Raw genomic sequence first — 15990 nt, 5'->3', positions numbered from 1 at the left:
GAAAAGGAGGCTCAGGGGAGACCTTATTGATCCCTGCTACAGGGAAGGAGGCTGTAGCCAGGTGGGAGTTGGCCTCTTCTCCTATGAAAATGACAGGATAAGAGGACACAGTCTTAAGCTCTGCCAGGTTGGATGTTAGGATGAGTTTCTGCACAGAAAAGGTGATTAGCTCTTGGAATGGGCTGCACAGGGAGGTGGTGGAGTCCCATCCCTGGAGGTGTTTAAGGAAAGACTGGACATTGCACTCAGCGCCATGGTCTAATTGACATGGTGGTGTTTGATCATAGGCTGGACTCGATCGCAGAGGTCTTTTCCAACTGATTGGATTCCATGATCCTGTGAAGTTATCACCAATTTTAATGTGCTCACATCTGTGATTTCTGCATCACACTACCCAGACACGTCAAAGCGCAGAGCTACAGCATTTCACCTTGCCTGGGCCTGTGTGTGACTGTGCACTGTGAAGGGCGACACGGAATCATGGAATCTTTCAGGTTCTAAAGACCTCTGAGACCACTGAGCCCAACCATTAACCCAGCACTGCCAAGCCCACCACTAGACCATGTGGCAAACTACTAAATATCACAAAGCACCACAGCTACACGTTTATGGAACACTTCCAGCCATGGTGACAGGCAGTGGCCTCTCGACACCTCAGGGCACAACAGAGCCCTCAGCCCCAGTGCGTGTGGTGTAACCTCCATTTTCAGCCTGCCTTGTGTGGGATTTGGGAGCGATGGTGCCTGTGTTGTTCTGAGGGATGGTTGCACAGAGGCAGTATGACAAAAGAGCCCTACATTTAAGGGCTGTGTTACGTTGGAACAGCAGGCGGGCTGTAGCCCCTTACGCGGAGCTTTGCCTAAAACATCCCCTCACGCCTCATCCCCGAGCGCTGCGGCCCCTTTAAGGCGTCACATGGCTCTTGGGCGGCGCTGTAGTCCCTTGACCGGGGTGGCAACGCTGGACGGCGCAGCTAACGGCAGAGCGGAGGACTACGACTCCCAGCAGCCATCGCGGGGACGGATGAGCTCATGCACCGCGCCCAGGCGGGCGTCGCGATGTACGCTGGGAGCTATAGTCCAATGCCAGTACCGGTGGTAGGTTACGGCGAGGTGCAGAACTACGCCTCCCAGCGTGCCGAGCGCGGCCGGTTCCCGTCAGCGCCGAGGGGGAGCCCCCCAACGTAAAGGGGGATCACTTTCCCCTTGTGTCCGCCATATTGGACGGTAACTCTGCCCAGCGGCGCCGGGGCCGAGCGAGTCCCCGTGGCCGTGACAGCCTCGCTTCGCCCGCGCCGCCCGGGGAGCTCCGGCCCCGCCCGGCCTCGCCAGCCCCGGGCGCTTGGCGCGACCCCGCGCCCCTTCCCCCCACCTCCTCCTCCTTCCCGGCGCTCCCTCCTCCCGAGCCCGGGTGTCAGCACCATGAGTCCGGCCGACGCCAAGCGCGGAGCGAAGCGCCGGAAGAACAAGCGGGGCGGCGGCCTCGGCAGCACCGGCGGGCCGGGACCCAGCGGCGGTACCGGCGGGCTGGGCAAGGCCGGGGGTGCGGCGGCAGCGGCCCCCGCCCCGCCGGGCGCGGTGGGCGCCCTGCTGACAGCTCCGGGCGGCGGCAGCGGAGCCCCGGGCGGCGCCGGGGCCGCGGCGGGACACGGCGAGGTGAGCGGGGCCGGGGCGGGCGCGGTGACATCGCACACCCGCGCTGGCAGCCAGGGGGCTGCGCCGCGACATCCCCCCCCCCACCCCGTGCCCCCGGCCCGCTCGGGCCCCGGCGGGGGTCTCGGGGCTGGGCCCCGGGGCTGCGGGGAGGGGGCGGTGGGGCTGGGCAGCGTCCTCAGCTCCCCACCCTTTGTGGGGGAAGGGCCGCGCCGGCTGCGCGGGGCCGCCTCGTCCTGGGGTTTGTCCTGAAATCATCTTCGGCGTCCCCATCCGCGGGGTCTCACCTTAATGGAGGAACTGTAAGAAATAGGCGGGCAGGCCTTGAGAAAGCAAAAAGACACCTCCATTACGCCCTTTTTGCAGTAGCCAACTTCGTTATTAAGCATAGGAGGTTCATTGTAGCTTGAACTGTGGTTGGCACTCTGATGCCTTGGAATAATTCAGAACTGTTACGTTATTTCATATTATGGTGAAATTTATTCGAACAGATTGTGTATTTTAACTGATTTTTTTTTTCCAAGAAAAAATACTCAAGGATCAAGCCCTTAAAAAGGTGTCCTATTGGTTCAAGTAGCAAAAGAGCAAATAAGTTCATGTTCCTTTCTCTTGTGAAGGTTACCTCAAGTTTTTGTTATCAACACAGAGCTTGTGTTCAGGTATCATATTTACAGCAGCATTTCCTGCTGACAGCATCTTCAGACTTCCATGTGCATGTCATGCCACCTGCTCCTTTGCCTCTTGCTCTCATGAACTTGTTGAGCACTTGAAGGGGAAATGAAAGAATTGGCTTTTGTGATGTAGCATGTCTGAAATGCCATGATACAACAAATGGGTTTATTTTGTTCTCCATGTAGTTTTGTGCCCATCTATTTTGCTGGGTCAGCAATCAATCTGGTGATTGTAGCTTGACTTTTTTCCCCTCTCTTTAAAGCTTGGGTTCATGCATTTTTATACTTGGATACTTACTTTAGATTAACTGTTTCTGTATGTCTGCCCTAATCTGACAGTTAACTTCATACATACTTTCCTTTTGGGACAATAGCCTATATGTGACTTAGATACCCAGAAGAACGATGTGCCTAATGGCAAGAGGTGTGCAGGTTTTTATTTGCAACTTTGCAAGTCATCACTCAACATTGTTCTAACTAAAACTGTACCAACCTTTACAGGCACAGGTTCCTAGATATTGTTAAACATCATCATGCCAAGGGAAATAAAAGCAGCAGCAAAATGATGCTCGAAATGGGAATGGGACATTGATGTGGCTCCGCTACCCCCAGTATTTTGATGTCTGTGGTGTGTGGTTATGTGTAGTCTAGAACTTTGGTTCTCATCAGACTGTATGGGATCTTTCTGAAATTTATCTTAAAAGCCAAAATCATTGCTTGTCTACCTACTTCATGTTCCTTATTTCTTTCAGACTAGACAGTTCCAAATAAAATCTTTCTGAAAGTATGTCATGTCTTGAAAATTAAATACTGTGTTTCAGCACTAAATTTTTAGGAGAATACATCTGTCTATTACACTTGCTTACATGTTATTCATACTTCTGTAAGTGTACACAACATGCAATTTAATGCATTTGTGACTTTGTCTTAATTGGTCTTTTTTTGCCTCTACTCTTAGATGTGTGTATGAGTTGTCAAATGTTTCCATTTCCATTTGTAGTGTGATACAAGTGGTTCTGAAGACTGATGGGCAGGTGGGGAGTTAAGTCAGTTAAACAAAGAGATTAGTTAGTTAAACTAGAATACACCTGCAGCATTGATCAGTCAAACAGTAAGCATGTTAGAATGAGGCTTTGAGGATAGGTGAATCCCTGTGCTCAGTTTCTTGGAAGGTAAATGCTTATACCCCATATCGCTCCTTTAAAGTTGGTGCTGCTTACTCCATAGTGGTTTCAGTGACCTCTTTCTTGACACTTTCAATAGCTTTCCAATGGTTGTGACATGAAAATTGCCAGTACTTAAAAAATTGCTGATAATCTTGTTGCAAAGATGAAATCTTAAAGTGTCATTGCATGACTCTTGCTGATGTGAGAATAGGATCACCTTAATGGTGTGTAAAAATTTGGAAGTTTAAGTACATGGTCAAAACAAGACTTGGTTTTTGAGTGAAAGACTAGCAGGTGTTTTTCTGGATGAAGTTGAGAAGGAAGACTATTTTACAGGACAGATCACTTCTAAATTAGGTGCAATGTTTGTTTTGGCTGGATGGAGAGTAAGCAACACACTAATAGCTATAAAGTAGTAACTAGACTTGCTTTACTTTCATCTTACCCAGAATAATGTGAAGTTGCTTTTGGTGGGTAAGAGAAATCATCAACCAGTTCTCTGCTGAACTAACTTAAATATTTAATCTTTGAAAAGATGTAAAATATAACCACCAGCCCCCCACAAATTTAGTGTTTGCTGCACAGTGTAGTGTGTTCTGCTTGTTCTCATGCTCTCCTTGCTCTCATGTAGTTTCCAGCTTTTGTCACTTTCCTGGTTTTAGGGCAGCCATTCTGGGTGGGGTGGGCACATCCTTCTATTAGTGTTCTGTTAGGTGATTCTTCCAAAACTTGTCTAAAAGACTGAATGAAACAGGATGTTAAATGAATAATCCTGTGTGTGGTCCACATTCTTGTGTGTCAATAATTGTTCAGAATAATGTATACTTTGAACTTGCTTTATAAAACAGGTTGACTGTAGTTTAAAAATGAATGTATTTATGGTTCAGACTAAAAGCTCGTGTGCCAGTATTGAAATTCTAGCTAACCCTGTTAGAGCTAACAAATAAATTTGAATTGAGGTTTTTATACATCTTATCTGGAGGGTTTTTGAAGACTGTAGGCTAAATTCTGCATTAGAGTACATGCTAAGTCTTGTTCTGGGATGCAAGTGGGCAACTCCTAACGGGATCTTCCTGGAAGGTATGTTATTCCATGCACATGCTTTATGGCATGTGAATTCATCCTCTGAGGCGCTGTCAGATGGTTTGGAGTGCTAGTGAAATTAAGGGTGCATTGGCAGTGTATCAGTGCTAGGAGTCTCAGTTTTGAAAACCTGTAACTGTGTCAACTTTAACTGGAACTAGAAACCCAGGCATTTAGTTGTCCAGTGCCGCTGCAGGACTTCTCTGGGATTTTTTCTTTTTAATATGAGTATTTATAGAACTAGATCTTGCTTTCTGTTCTGTTTTGTTCTGATTCAGTAATGCATTGCATCAGGCTTTTCTTAATTTGATCCTATAAATTTTTGACGGACAGTTGGATTATTGAGGTTGTGAGAGGCATTTGATTATCTCTAGCAACCACTGCATAATTCATACATATACTATAGCAAAATTGGCTATTCATTCATATGTTCAGGTATTTTGGAGGGAAGAGTGGTGTGTCAGCTGATCAGCTACAGAAATACTTTTTGTTACAAGCCTGACCAATCTTGTGTTATTAAAGGGACTAATTTAGCAGCAATTTTACAATTCTCTCACTTGCATGTTTTAAAGTATTGTATGTCAAATGTAGTAATGTATTGAATCTTCTTACATTGGAGAGCTGTTTTAGAATTTCATAAAATACTTCAGCAGACTATTTTTTTATTATGGGGTACTGCTTTTTAAATAGAGATTCTATACTTAGCAGAATGTACGTTGCCAGTTTCTTCAGCAGCTTTGTAGCTCATTGTGTTTTAGTGATATGTATATTTGATTTATGATTTCAGATTTTCCCTGTTCTCTCTTCCCCTTCCATGATTCAAACACTCAGAAATGAGCTTTGTCAGGAGCTCAGAAGTTCAGCAAATAGCTAACTTCTGTGCTTTTATGTAGGGCCTCCTCCTCTCCAAAGCAAACTTCTTTTGGCCAATTTTTGTCAGGGCTCAGGTAAACTAGATAAACTCAAATTAATAGAACAGTATTCTAACCTCTGCTCCTCAGGCTGAGGCAGCCAATACTTATAAGCACTGACTTGAAGGAACACAAGCCTTTGTGACAGTCAGGTAGTAAATTTCTTCCTCTGATTAAAGGTAGTTCACTTGTTTGTTTTTTTGTTTGTTTGTTTGTAATAGACATGCAGTGCCTGCCCTGAAGAGCTTATGCTCTGCTTTTTATAATAAAAGGAGACAGAATGGGATAAAACTATTAGGATTTGCTTTAGATGGTATGGTTGAGTTAACTTGCTAATTTAGAAGCAGAATCTAAACAGAACATTTCAAACTTTAAAACAAGCTTAGTGGTTGCATAACATTCACATTATTAGCTCTTTCATAGCTTCTTCCCATGCTCAGTTAAGGCATTTTTCAGCTAATAGACCTGAGACCAGAGGCACACGAACCAGTGATTGGGTCAGATCTCTTAATGCTGCTCTTGGGAAGAGTGTGCCTGTGTGTACTCATGACCTTGATGAATATCCAATCCCTGAGCATTCCATTTCTCCCCCACCTCCTGCACCTGCAAAATCATGGTCACCTGATAATGACAATAAATTGTTGTGAATTGTTAAATGAAACATACCAAAAGTGTGTCTGAAAAAATGGCATCTGGTTCAGCAGTGTCTAATCCGTATCAGCCAAGGATCCTCCTCTGGCTTTGTTAGGAGACATTTGATTCCAGGTGTGAAGGCAGAGGATTTTTTTTCCTTGCTGTATTGATTGCAAAATGTGAGAGACTGAGAGAGAGAAATTTTTTACTCTAAAAAACATAGTGACTCCCTTCCTCTCATCCCTTTTGTTTCCTGACTGTGGAAGCAAAACCTTGGTGATTTAATTTGGACCTAGATTAGTTTGAAAAGTTAATTCTGAAATAGGTGTGTATCGATGAGAATATCCAGGGTTCTTATCCTGCAAGTTTTTTGACCCCCAAACAGTATGTGAAGCTTTATGTAAGTACTTGTAATATTACATTATTTTCTTGGTTTTGGCATTTATCCTGTTGTAGTGGTATCTCATCTTGGGGGGAGTCTTTGGATCCCTTCTTCTTTACAGTGAGAGATCCAGTCAGCCCCTTTTCTGCCTGCCAGGGAGAACTGAGTGGATGTGGAAATTCAGTTTGGTGGTGCTTGATGCCTATGAGACAGACTAATGTTCAGACCTTGATATGTGTGTTTAGCAAGGCTGGTCCCGAACAAAAACAGACCTACTGAAGACGTATTACAGAGAAATGATTGAGAGAAATAACTGGGAAATAAACTTGCTTTGCTTAGAATGTGCACGGCTTTATGGATGTGCTAGGCAGTGTTCTGGATTTGTATGGATCTGAGTAATCAAAGAAGGTTTAATATTTATTGGGGCTCCTTCACTGATGGGAAAGGAGGTAATATTCTTTTACCTTTTATTAAGGTAATAGAAACAGTCCCTACAATTTCCTTTCTTGTGATATTTATTTTTAAATTTAATAGTGACTAAGGTAGCTGTGGACTGGTCTGTTTTGAGAAAGAATATTCCATATGTGGAATTTGCTTAGGATAATGAAACATAATGAAATATTTTAGTTAAATGTCTCAAAGAATACTGCAGTTCAGTTCCTTCTTTGCTGCAAATGAAGAGTTCAACAGGAAAATGACATTTATGATGTTACTCTTAATGGTATTACAGGAACTGCCTAAATTGAGGCTTTTCTGAGAATGCAGTAGAATAAATACGCCCTTTTTTTTTTTTTGACACAACAGTTACTTAATTTTATGTTGTAAAAATTCAAGGCAGCCTATGACATTACTGACCTTCACCTCCTCCCCTGTGAGGAAACACACCAGAAATACTGTCAAAGATACATCTGAACAGCATAGTGTTTATCTGAGGTAAATATTTTTTCCTAAATATTCTCTTGTTATTTACTTTTTAAATAGAGGATGTACAGCTGCTTTAGTGATGCAGAAGTTTAAATCTACTTTGCAAAACAGTGCCTGGACTTAGGGGGAATATTGATGGGGTTGCCTGTGAGGTTCTTCTAAGCTGTTGAACTGAAGTTGTTCATGTTGGGCTGGTCAAAAACTTCCTTGGGGTGGGAACTTTAACCATGTTCTTAAATAATCAACTCCCTTCTTTTGCAAAAGCCACAAAGGTAGTTCTCTCCATCTCAAAATTCCTTGTAATGATAGAACCCACTCAGGCATCTGTGAGGCAGGTTCCTGTTCTGCATCACTGTAGAGGGGCCATTTCTCTCCACTCTTTATTGAAGGGAGCCTGGAGACATTTTGGTACAAGCTGAGTGAAGTCAGGTAAGGTGAAAAACCTGTATGGGAGGCCATGCTTAGCCTCTACCTACTTACTCAGTTATGGTTTCTTCCTCTTAAAAAACCAAAAAAAGTTGGAGCTCAAATAGGTTATGATACAAGCCCCCTTGGGTCATATTTTAAATCTTAGAGTAACTTTGCTCATTTATAAGGAGAAAATAAAAGATTTACTTCATTGTACATTTTTCAGAAAATCTCTGTGTGCTTCCATGAAATATTCCTATACATAGTCTCTCCTCAGGCCTAGAGGAGCAAGCCACAATAGGTTGTAGGTGCCTCTGTATTGTTACTTCGTGTGGAAGGTCACAAAGTCCTCATGCACAGTAGGCCTTTACATTAGTCCTCCTTTCACACACTAATCTGTTGAACTGGTTTGTAGTAGCTTTGACAGGTGTTTACTTGCAAAGGATGTTCAAAAACATGAGACAACAGTCATCCGGGTCAATAATTAAGTTTTTACAAGGTCACAGATGTAATTATTTTGAAGTCCAGAACTGTGGACTGCCTGGATCTTGAGCACACTTGTCACTTAGGGCATCTGGACTTCAGGGCTTCTCTTATGGACTCATCTCCTACTCCTCTTAGAATGTGCCTGTGGGAGGTAAATTGCTTGTGGTTCAGGAGGAGCCACAATAGGCAGTGAGGACTAATTTCTGCGAGGGTTTGTGGATGACAGTTGCTCGTAGGAAAAAGCTGCTGGTTTTTTTTCTTTTTTTTTTCTTCCCTTTAACTGCTTTGGCAGCAGTTCAGTGGTCTGTGTTGAGCTGCAGACAGATGGAGGATGTGATCAGCTGTTGGGGCAGTGTTTGCTGCTCTAAATAGCTGTTTCTTCTCTTCTCCAGGGACAGGTAGCAGGCTGGATAGAAGTGTCTGACTGGCAGCACAGGGGACTTCACTGTTCTAGATGTAAATTTTCAGATGCCCATCTTTATTTTTCCAGATATTAATTATGCCTACAATATCAAAAGTGATTGTTTAGTCATGGCTTGCATTGCAATGTCAGCTTTGCTCACTTTGATTCCTAAGTCAGTTGATGCTCTTTTTGGAAATAGTGGTTTCTCTACTTAAAGCAAGACCAAACTCTGTGGAGAACCGGGCAGTGTTTGGTTTATGTCACAAACCTGTACATGTGCTGTAGACATGAGCTATTAACATATGCATGCATCACTAGAATATAAAATTCTAGTGATTGATATCTGTTATTAAATAATAAATGATTGATAAGTTAGCTGTAGTCCTTAAATCCAGTAGTTGTCATTTAAAAATGTAAAGGGCTCCATGGAACCATAACTATTTGTGATTTTATGAATTAGGAATAAAGACACTGGCAACTGAAGCCCACTCAAAGGGTTTTACTACTTAGACCTGTGTGGACAACAGTGAATTAATTGAGGTATGTTTTTGTATAGTTATCTTTTTACTTACCCCTTTAGCTTTCACCTCCTTTAGGAAATCTGCAGGCATAGCAGAAGTAACCTCTAAAGTTAGTCCTCAGAAAGGGTACTGGAAAGTAAGGAGTGGAGTAGTAGGCATGTTTCTCTACAGCATCAGAAGCTGAAGGAGATTTTACAGTACTGGGAATCTCAGTTATAACACTGATAAAGCTATTGAGACGGGGGAAAATGAATATGGCATGTTGTGTTAGGACCATCTATCTCCTGAGCCAGCTTTTATAAAAAATGGTTATCTAAGCTAATATGTGATGTGGATTTGGGGTCGTAAGCTGCCTCTCAGGTGGGCTTGGCACAGCTGTGTGCTAGCAGGGCTGGCTGGTGCCAGAGCTAGTGCAGGATAACTCAGTGTTAGTGTTGAGCTCTGCCCACCAGCAATCATTTAGGAGCTCTAAGCATGGGTATTTGCCAACTAGACTGACATCTGAACAAGACCCTGAAGCAGCACCTTTTTGTAGAAAAACACTGCTTTCTCAGGGACTGGTCTTTTTTGCTCTGCTTTTGTTCTCCTCGTATGTCAGAAGAAAGAGGTGGCAGTTGCAGGGTTGGTAAGTTAACAGAAGTCTGTGGGTAGTGAATGATGGTGGGGTCTTTGGAGGGATAGAATAAGACTAAAATGTGAGTTTTTTTCCTCTTGGATGAAGTAGGAGATGAGTTAATGTGAATGAGGGGAGAGAACTGTAAAAGATCAAGCATTGCTGATGGTACATGAAATATGCTTGGCCTTTTGAAATGGACAGTTGAGTTCAAGAAAGAAAGACAGACTGTTGAATGCACTAGCTAAGCATGGCATGATGTAGACTTGTGTTTTGAAATTTGACTGAGAAGTTGTGGTCATGTGCCTCAGGTTTTGAATGTCTGTCGTGATACCAGGATTGTAAAGTGAGGGAAGGAAAAGAAGACTGTCAGTTGAATCATTTTCCTTAAAGCAGTCAATTAATGTAAGCCATGACTCTAAAGACTGTGTATTAGGGGACATTTCATCATGTGTAGCGTTGAAATATGTTGGAAACCATATTAAATGTAGTGCACATGTAGTCTGCTTTCAGCTTTGTGCTGTCAAACTGCATCAATGATGGCTCCTTAGAAGCAAAAGATGTGGCTTTAGGCAGGGGTGCCAGACTTCAATACACTATGCCACCCACCTCTCTCTTTGAGGCTTTTTTCAAAGAGAGACCTAGTACAAACAGGTGTATGTTGATGTGGTTGAAGTCAGTGCACTAACTGTGGGTGCTGCAAACTTTATTATTTCTTCTGTATTTTGGGGCTAAAATAATTAAGGTTTTAAAGTAGGATTTTTTTTTTTAATGTCAAAGCTTGTTTTCTGGTTTTTGGTGGTAGGGTGTTATTGAGTTTATTTGTTTGTTTGTGTGTTTCCCTGTGTGCAGAAATAGAAACTTTAGGTCTCAGAGCAGAATCTTCCTAAGCTAGGAAGGTGATTATGCCATTGAATTGTACACAGAATTGCTGCAGTTGGATGGGATGCAGTTGGATGGGATGACTGCTGCAGTTGGATGGGATGACTGGTGGGGTCATCTGGTCCAACCTGCTTGCTGGAGGAGGGTATTCTAGAGCACCTTGCACCAGATGCTTTCCAGACAGTTCTTGACTGTCTCCAGTGAGGAAGAATCCACAGCATCTCTGGGCAGCCTGTTCCAGGGCTCAGTCACCTGCATAGTGAGGAAGCTCTTTTCAGGTGGAACTTCCTGTGCATCAGTTTCCAGCTCTTGCCTCTTGTGCTATTGCCTGGCACCACTGAGTAGAACCTGGTTCCATGTGCTGGACACCCTCCTCTCAGATGCCTATAGATATTGCTAAGATGTACTCTTTGTCTTCTTCTCAAGGCTAAGCAATTAGTTCAGATATTTCTACTATTAGATGCTTTTTTCCACTGAGATTGGTAGTTTAATTTTAAAATGCCTTGAGAAAAACATGTTGTAAAAGGCAGACTTTTGTTAGTTTATAAATATTAAAGGAAGCTAAGGAATCTCTTTCAAGTTCTATAACTGTATTAAACTCAACAGTTGACAATTTCAAATGTGTTGTAGGGAATATTTCACAACACTGAATTTGGATAACACTAATGATGCAAGCCCAGAGACACTTTCATGGGCAGATGCATGAGTGAGAATGTGTTTGTGCATGAGGCTTTTTGAAATATGGTGTTTTTGAATATGGGTTAAAGAGGTTGCTATGTAAGTGTAGGAATGAAGTAAATACTTTGTAGGTGTGCATGGAAATTATTTTTGAGTAGGAGAACACACATATATGTGGGCTGCCAATGAACAAAGTACCTGGGTAAATATTTAAAGGTTCTTTGCCACACTGTGTCTCATCGTGAAACCAGACACAGGAAACAGAAGAGTTCACCTTAATAAGCAGTTCTGAGCCACAGTACGGTTCTGCCAGCCTTTAGTGTTTAATTGGTGTGGAGTTAATGACCAAAAGATTTCTTAATTGCCATAATGCTTCCAGGCTGCTTATCTTCAATAAGCTGCTGCCACAACAGATGGTGGTTTAGCTGAGGTTCACTACAAGTTTTTCACAATTTTGTTTTAGTGGCCTTAACTTATCTATGTGGCTGTAGCTAATGTATAGTTGAAACCCAGATCTTTACTGGAATAGGCTTCAGATGAATTAAGGTTTTAGTTTGTCATCTAACAAGAGATAGAACTTTCCTTTACTGTCAAAGAAACTTTGCAGTTTTATCTGTGTGATCATCTTTATTTTATCTTCACATTTTTTCCTGGCTACTTCCAAGATTTGTCTCCACTATATTGTCATTCTCCACTTCTTTTCAGGGAGTCTGCAGGGAATTGTACTGGTGTCTGCTGTGATTTGAGACAGCTTGCAGCAGCAGCCTGAAGCTGACTAGGCTGAGTTTTTTTAGTATCATAATAGTCTGAGCCAGAAGAATGAAAGTGGACAAAGTTAAAGTTCCATAATTTTTAGATGTAAAAAAAGCTTTTAAAAATATTCTTATGCTTTCAAAGGAAAAAAAATACTATTACTTTTCTGTCTGGAAAAGAGGCTGCCATACTTCTACAGTATACACTAGTTAGAGATTTGAAACCTTATGTAGGAGGATATGGAACTTTGTACTAAGAAACATTGCATAGTAACTAAGTTAAAGATTAATTATTATTTAATGTTTTCAGAAGTTCTGTCATTGGTGACCCAGCTTACTGCTTTTTAGAATTATGCAGAAATTATGACAGTCACACTCTGAATATTATTTAGGCTGCTTGTTGTATGTTTTTTGTAAACTTGATGGCTGCATCTTAAAAAATGAAGAGGAACATTCTTCTGTCAATATTTAAAGTAATTCTGAGCCTATGTTTTCATTTTTATTCAGGTGAAAAGATCTAGTGATTGTGTAAGGTTGAGGGGATTGTTCTGATCCCTAGAAATTTGTAAAACCTTGCTAGAAATGGCCTGTGGTAATTTATTCTTTAAGTAGAATGTTCAGACAGAAGTCTGAATGTGTGCTCGCCTTTGTGGCTTTTAAGTAAGGTCACAGAATGAGCATTTGTCTAAATGTGTAGCTAGTTTTGAAACAAGCTCTGAAGTCAGTGGGTTGCGCTTGTTGGTGTTGCCTGTTGTTGAGATTGGCTCATCCCCTCAGTCAGTGAGGTGTTACTGATGATTTGACAGCTAAGCTGCAAAAGTCCATGGTACTCTGTGTCTCCTCTGCTAAAGCCTAGAGGATCCTAACTGGTGTTAGACCTCCTTTGCACCGAAAAAACTAAAAAAAAATCTAAGAAATTTACTCCTAACCATGTTTCTATTTGTGATAATCCAGAGAAAATCAACATCCTGATCATGAGCTTTTTCCATGGCTTAACTTGGTGAAGTAGCATATAAATAGTGTACAGTGTTACAAAATGGAGGATACAGAATCACATTGTCAATTAAGTTGGAAAAGACCTCTGAGGTCATGGAGTCCAGCCTTGACTGATCACCACCATGTCTACTAAACCATAGCACTAAGTGCCATGTCCAGTCATTTCTGGAGTGCCTTCAGGGATGGTGACTCTACCATTTCCATGAGCAGTCCATTCCAATGTTCAACAACTGTTTTCACAAAGAAATTCCTTCTTATGTCCAACCTAAATTTCCTCTGGCACAGCTTGAGGCCATTTCCTGTTGCTGGTTGCCTGGGAGAAGAGACTGAGCCCCAGCTGGCTACAGCTTCCTGTCACGGAGTTGTAGAAAGCAGTGATATCAGCCCTGAGCCTCCTTTCCTCCAGGCTAATCACCCCCAGCACCCTCAGCTACTCTTCATGGGAGTTATCCTCCAGACCCCTCAGCAGCTCCCTGTCCCTCCTCTGGACCTCAGTGACTTCCTTGTAGTGAGGGCTGAGAACTGAACACCAGGACTCAGTGCTGAGGGTGACAGTCACTGCCCTGGTCCTGCTGGCCACACCACTGCTGGTCCAGGCCAGGTGCCCTTGGCCTTCTTGGCCACCTGGGCACACCTGGCTCATGTTCAGCCACTCTCACCCAGCCACCCCCAGGTCCTTTTCCACGGGGCCCTTTCCAGCCACTCTGCCCCAGCCTGTGGCACTACAGGGGTTGTTGGGGCCCAGGGGCAGAACCCAGCACTTGGCCTTGTTGAACCTCAGAGCCTTGGGCCCACTGATCCAGCCTGTCCAGATCCCTCTGTTGAGTCTTCCTACCTTCCAGCAGATCAGCACTCCCACTCCAGCCCTCATTATGTGAGGTATTGTCCTAATAATAAAAAATAATTCCCAAATAATTGTATTTTTGCATTTGAATTGTTTTCCCAAGTGGATGAATTTGTCTGATGGAAAAAAAATTTTCTATGGTTTCTTTGTTACTCATGTATTTCCTTCTTTTTTATAACAGGAAATTAGTCTTCACTGTTTAATTTTACTTGCATTGTCTTGTCTCTGACACTTCTGCCACAAATATATTCTTTATGCTCGAGTAGTTTAACTTTTCAAAGTTACAGACAAAATTTTTTTAGTGTTGATATTAACTCATGATCAACAAAAAATACTCATCATGGTCATATTAACTCATATTAGCTCATGATGCAATGAACTGCCTTTATTGATGCTTTTAAGACTTTATTTAGGACTAGAAATTGTCCTTGTCTTTAATTTTTTCACCAAAATGGCTATTGTGTAGAGTGATGTTTGTGACATGAGAGAGTTTGCATAGCTATGGCAGTAATCTGTTAATGAGTGTAACTACATGATCAGAAAGTTGTTAGGTCTGATGATTATTTCTTTCGTAGGTGTCTCTGCTTAGTGGACTTTACTGGAGTTTAGTGGAGCACAAATCCCTGTTGTTAAAGCATGAGAGGATCACTGGAAGATGTCTTTCAGGCACCTATTGTGCCTGCCCTTCCAATATGCTGTTGGGATTCTTTTCCTCTTAAGCAAAATTTGACTGACACTATTGAACAGGAAGGATCTTGGAAGCTCCTCTTTATGGAAAACCAGTCCTTGTGGTCAGACCTCCTGCGCTAGCTGGAAATTATACTGGCTAGGCTTACAGCTCCACTGCAGTGCCATGAATAGGGCTGGGAGAGGCAGAAATCCCCACTGCTGCTGTGGGGATTTATCCTTCTGATTGGACTGTCTTATTTTTCCATTTTCCTAATCACTCTTTCATTTGAGCACTTGTGAGAGAGAGCATGTGTAACTGTGAGCAGGCACTGAGCAGGCAGGTTGTCTGACCAGCACAGTGTATCAGGAGCTGCGTAGCTTCCAGGGGAGTTGAGCTTCTTGGCCCTGGTTTTTCCCCTCTGTGAATCATATCAGGTAGACTCCACTAATTCTTGAGCATTTAATCTTCTTTTAAAATATTAAAGCACATTAGTATTTGTAATTATATACCTTGATACATATTAAAAGGTAGATGATTTGTCTGAGGAATACAATTGATTTCCTTTAAGATAGTTTTATGTTATGGGTTGGTTTGGGGGTTTTTGGGTTTTTTGGGGTTTTTTTTGGTTTTTTGTTTGTTTGGGGTTTTTTGGCCATTGTTTTGGGGTTTTTAATTGCACTCTAGGAAGCAGACAAAAATCCAAGCAGCCATCTTTGTAAACCAGCTCCTTAAATCTGACACCAAAGTCGATTATAATTTTCCAAAATCTCTTATCAGTGCTCTGAAGTCTTAACTTCAAGGTTTTTTCCATGCTTGTTTTTTTCTCATTCATCTTTCTGCCCAGTGGAGACAATACTGATTCTACTTTTGTTACTTGTTTGTTTAACCTGATCTTACAATGACCTATTTGATGGAGACTCCACAACCTCACCAAGCAGCCTATTTTAACTCTTAACTACTTTGCTGTTAGTTTTGTGTTGCACAGAATTCTCCCTTGCTGCAATTCAAATGTTTTGTTGCTTATTCTGTTTGCTGTGGTAGAGAGAACTGACCCTTCTCTCTCCTCAGTGTTCTGATGTGTGTGTTCTCAGTTCTCTCAGCCTTTCCTAACATTGTCTGTGTCTTGTGGTAGTTCTGTTGTGGCTTTTCTCCAGCTGTTCCTGTCTGGCTCCAAGACCTGTGTTCAGAGTGAGTTACAGTTGTCCCTCTGAGACTTACTGGAGCAGTATTAGGTGAAGGGATTATGTCCTGTGTCACATAAGCTATGCATCCCAAGGCAGCATTCATTCTTTCCATCAGCCTGACCTTGTTGACT

General features: G+C 42.5%; 1 protein-coding gene across 2 annotated transcripts in view; it reads left to right on the top strand.

Moving 5' to 3' along the window:
* Positions 1 to 1209: 1209 nt before the first annotated feature.
* The window catches only part of FAM193A (family with sequence similarity 193 member A), a 77414-nt gene continuing 62633 nt past the window's right edge, over positions 1210 to 15990 (top strand). The window contains exon 1 of one of the 2 annotated variants that reach the window (XM_059845304.1): positions 1210 to 1655. In XM_059845304.1, the coding sequence (XP_059701287.1) occupies positions 1422 to 1655 (234 nt within the window). In that variant the 5' untranslated portion in view covers positions 1210 to 1421. The remainder of the gene's footprint in view (positions 1656 to 15990) is intronic. The other variant, XM_059845303.1, reaches the window with a different exon arrangement.

This window comes from Haemorhous mexicanus, chromosome 4 (assembly GCF_027477595.1).
Source record: "Haemorhous mexicanus isolate bHaeMex1 chromosome 4, bHaeMex1.pri, whole genome shotgun sequence".
NCBI lineage: Eukaryota > Metazoa > Chordata > Aves > Passeriformes > Fringillidae > Haemorhous > Haemorhous mexicanus.
The sequence above is the reverse complement of the archived record's forward strand: the minus strand, read 5'-3'. Positions and strand labels throughout refer to the sequence as shown.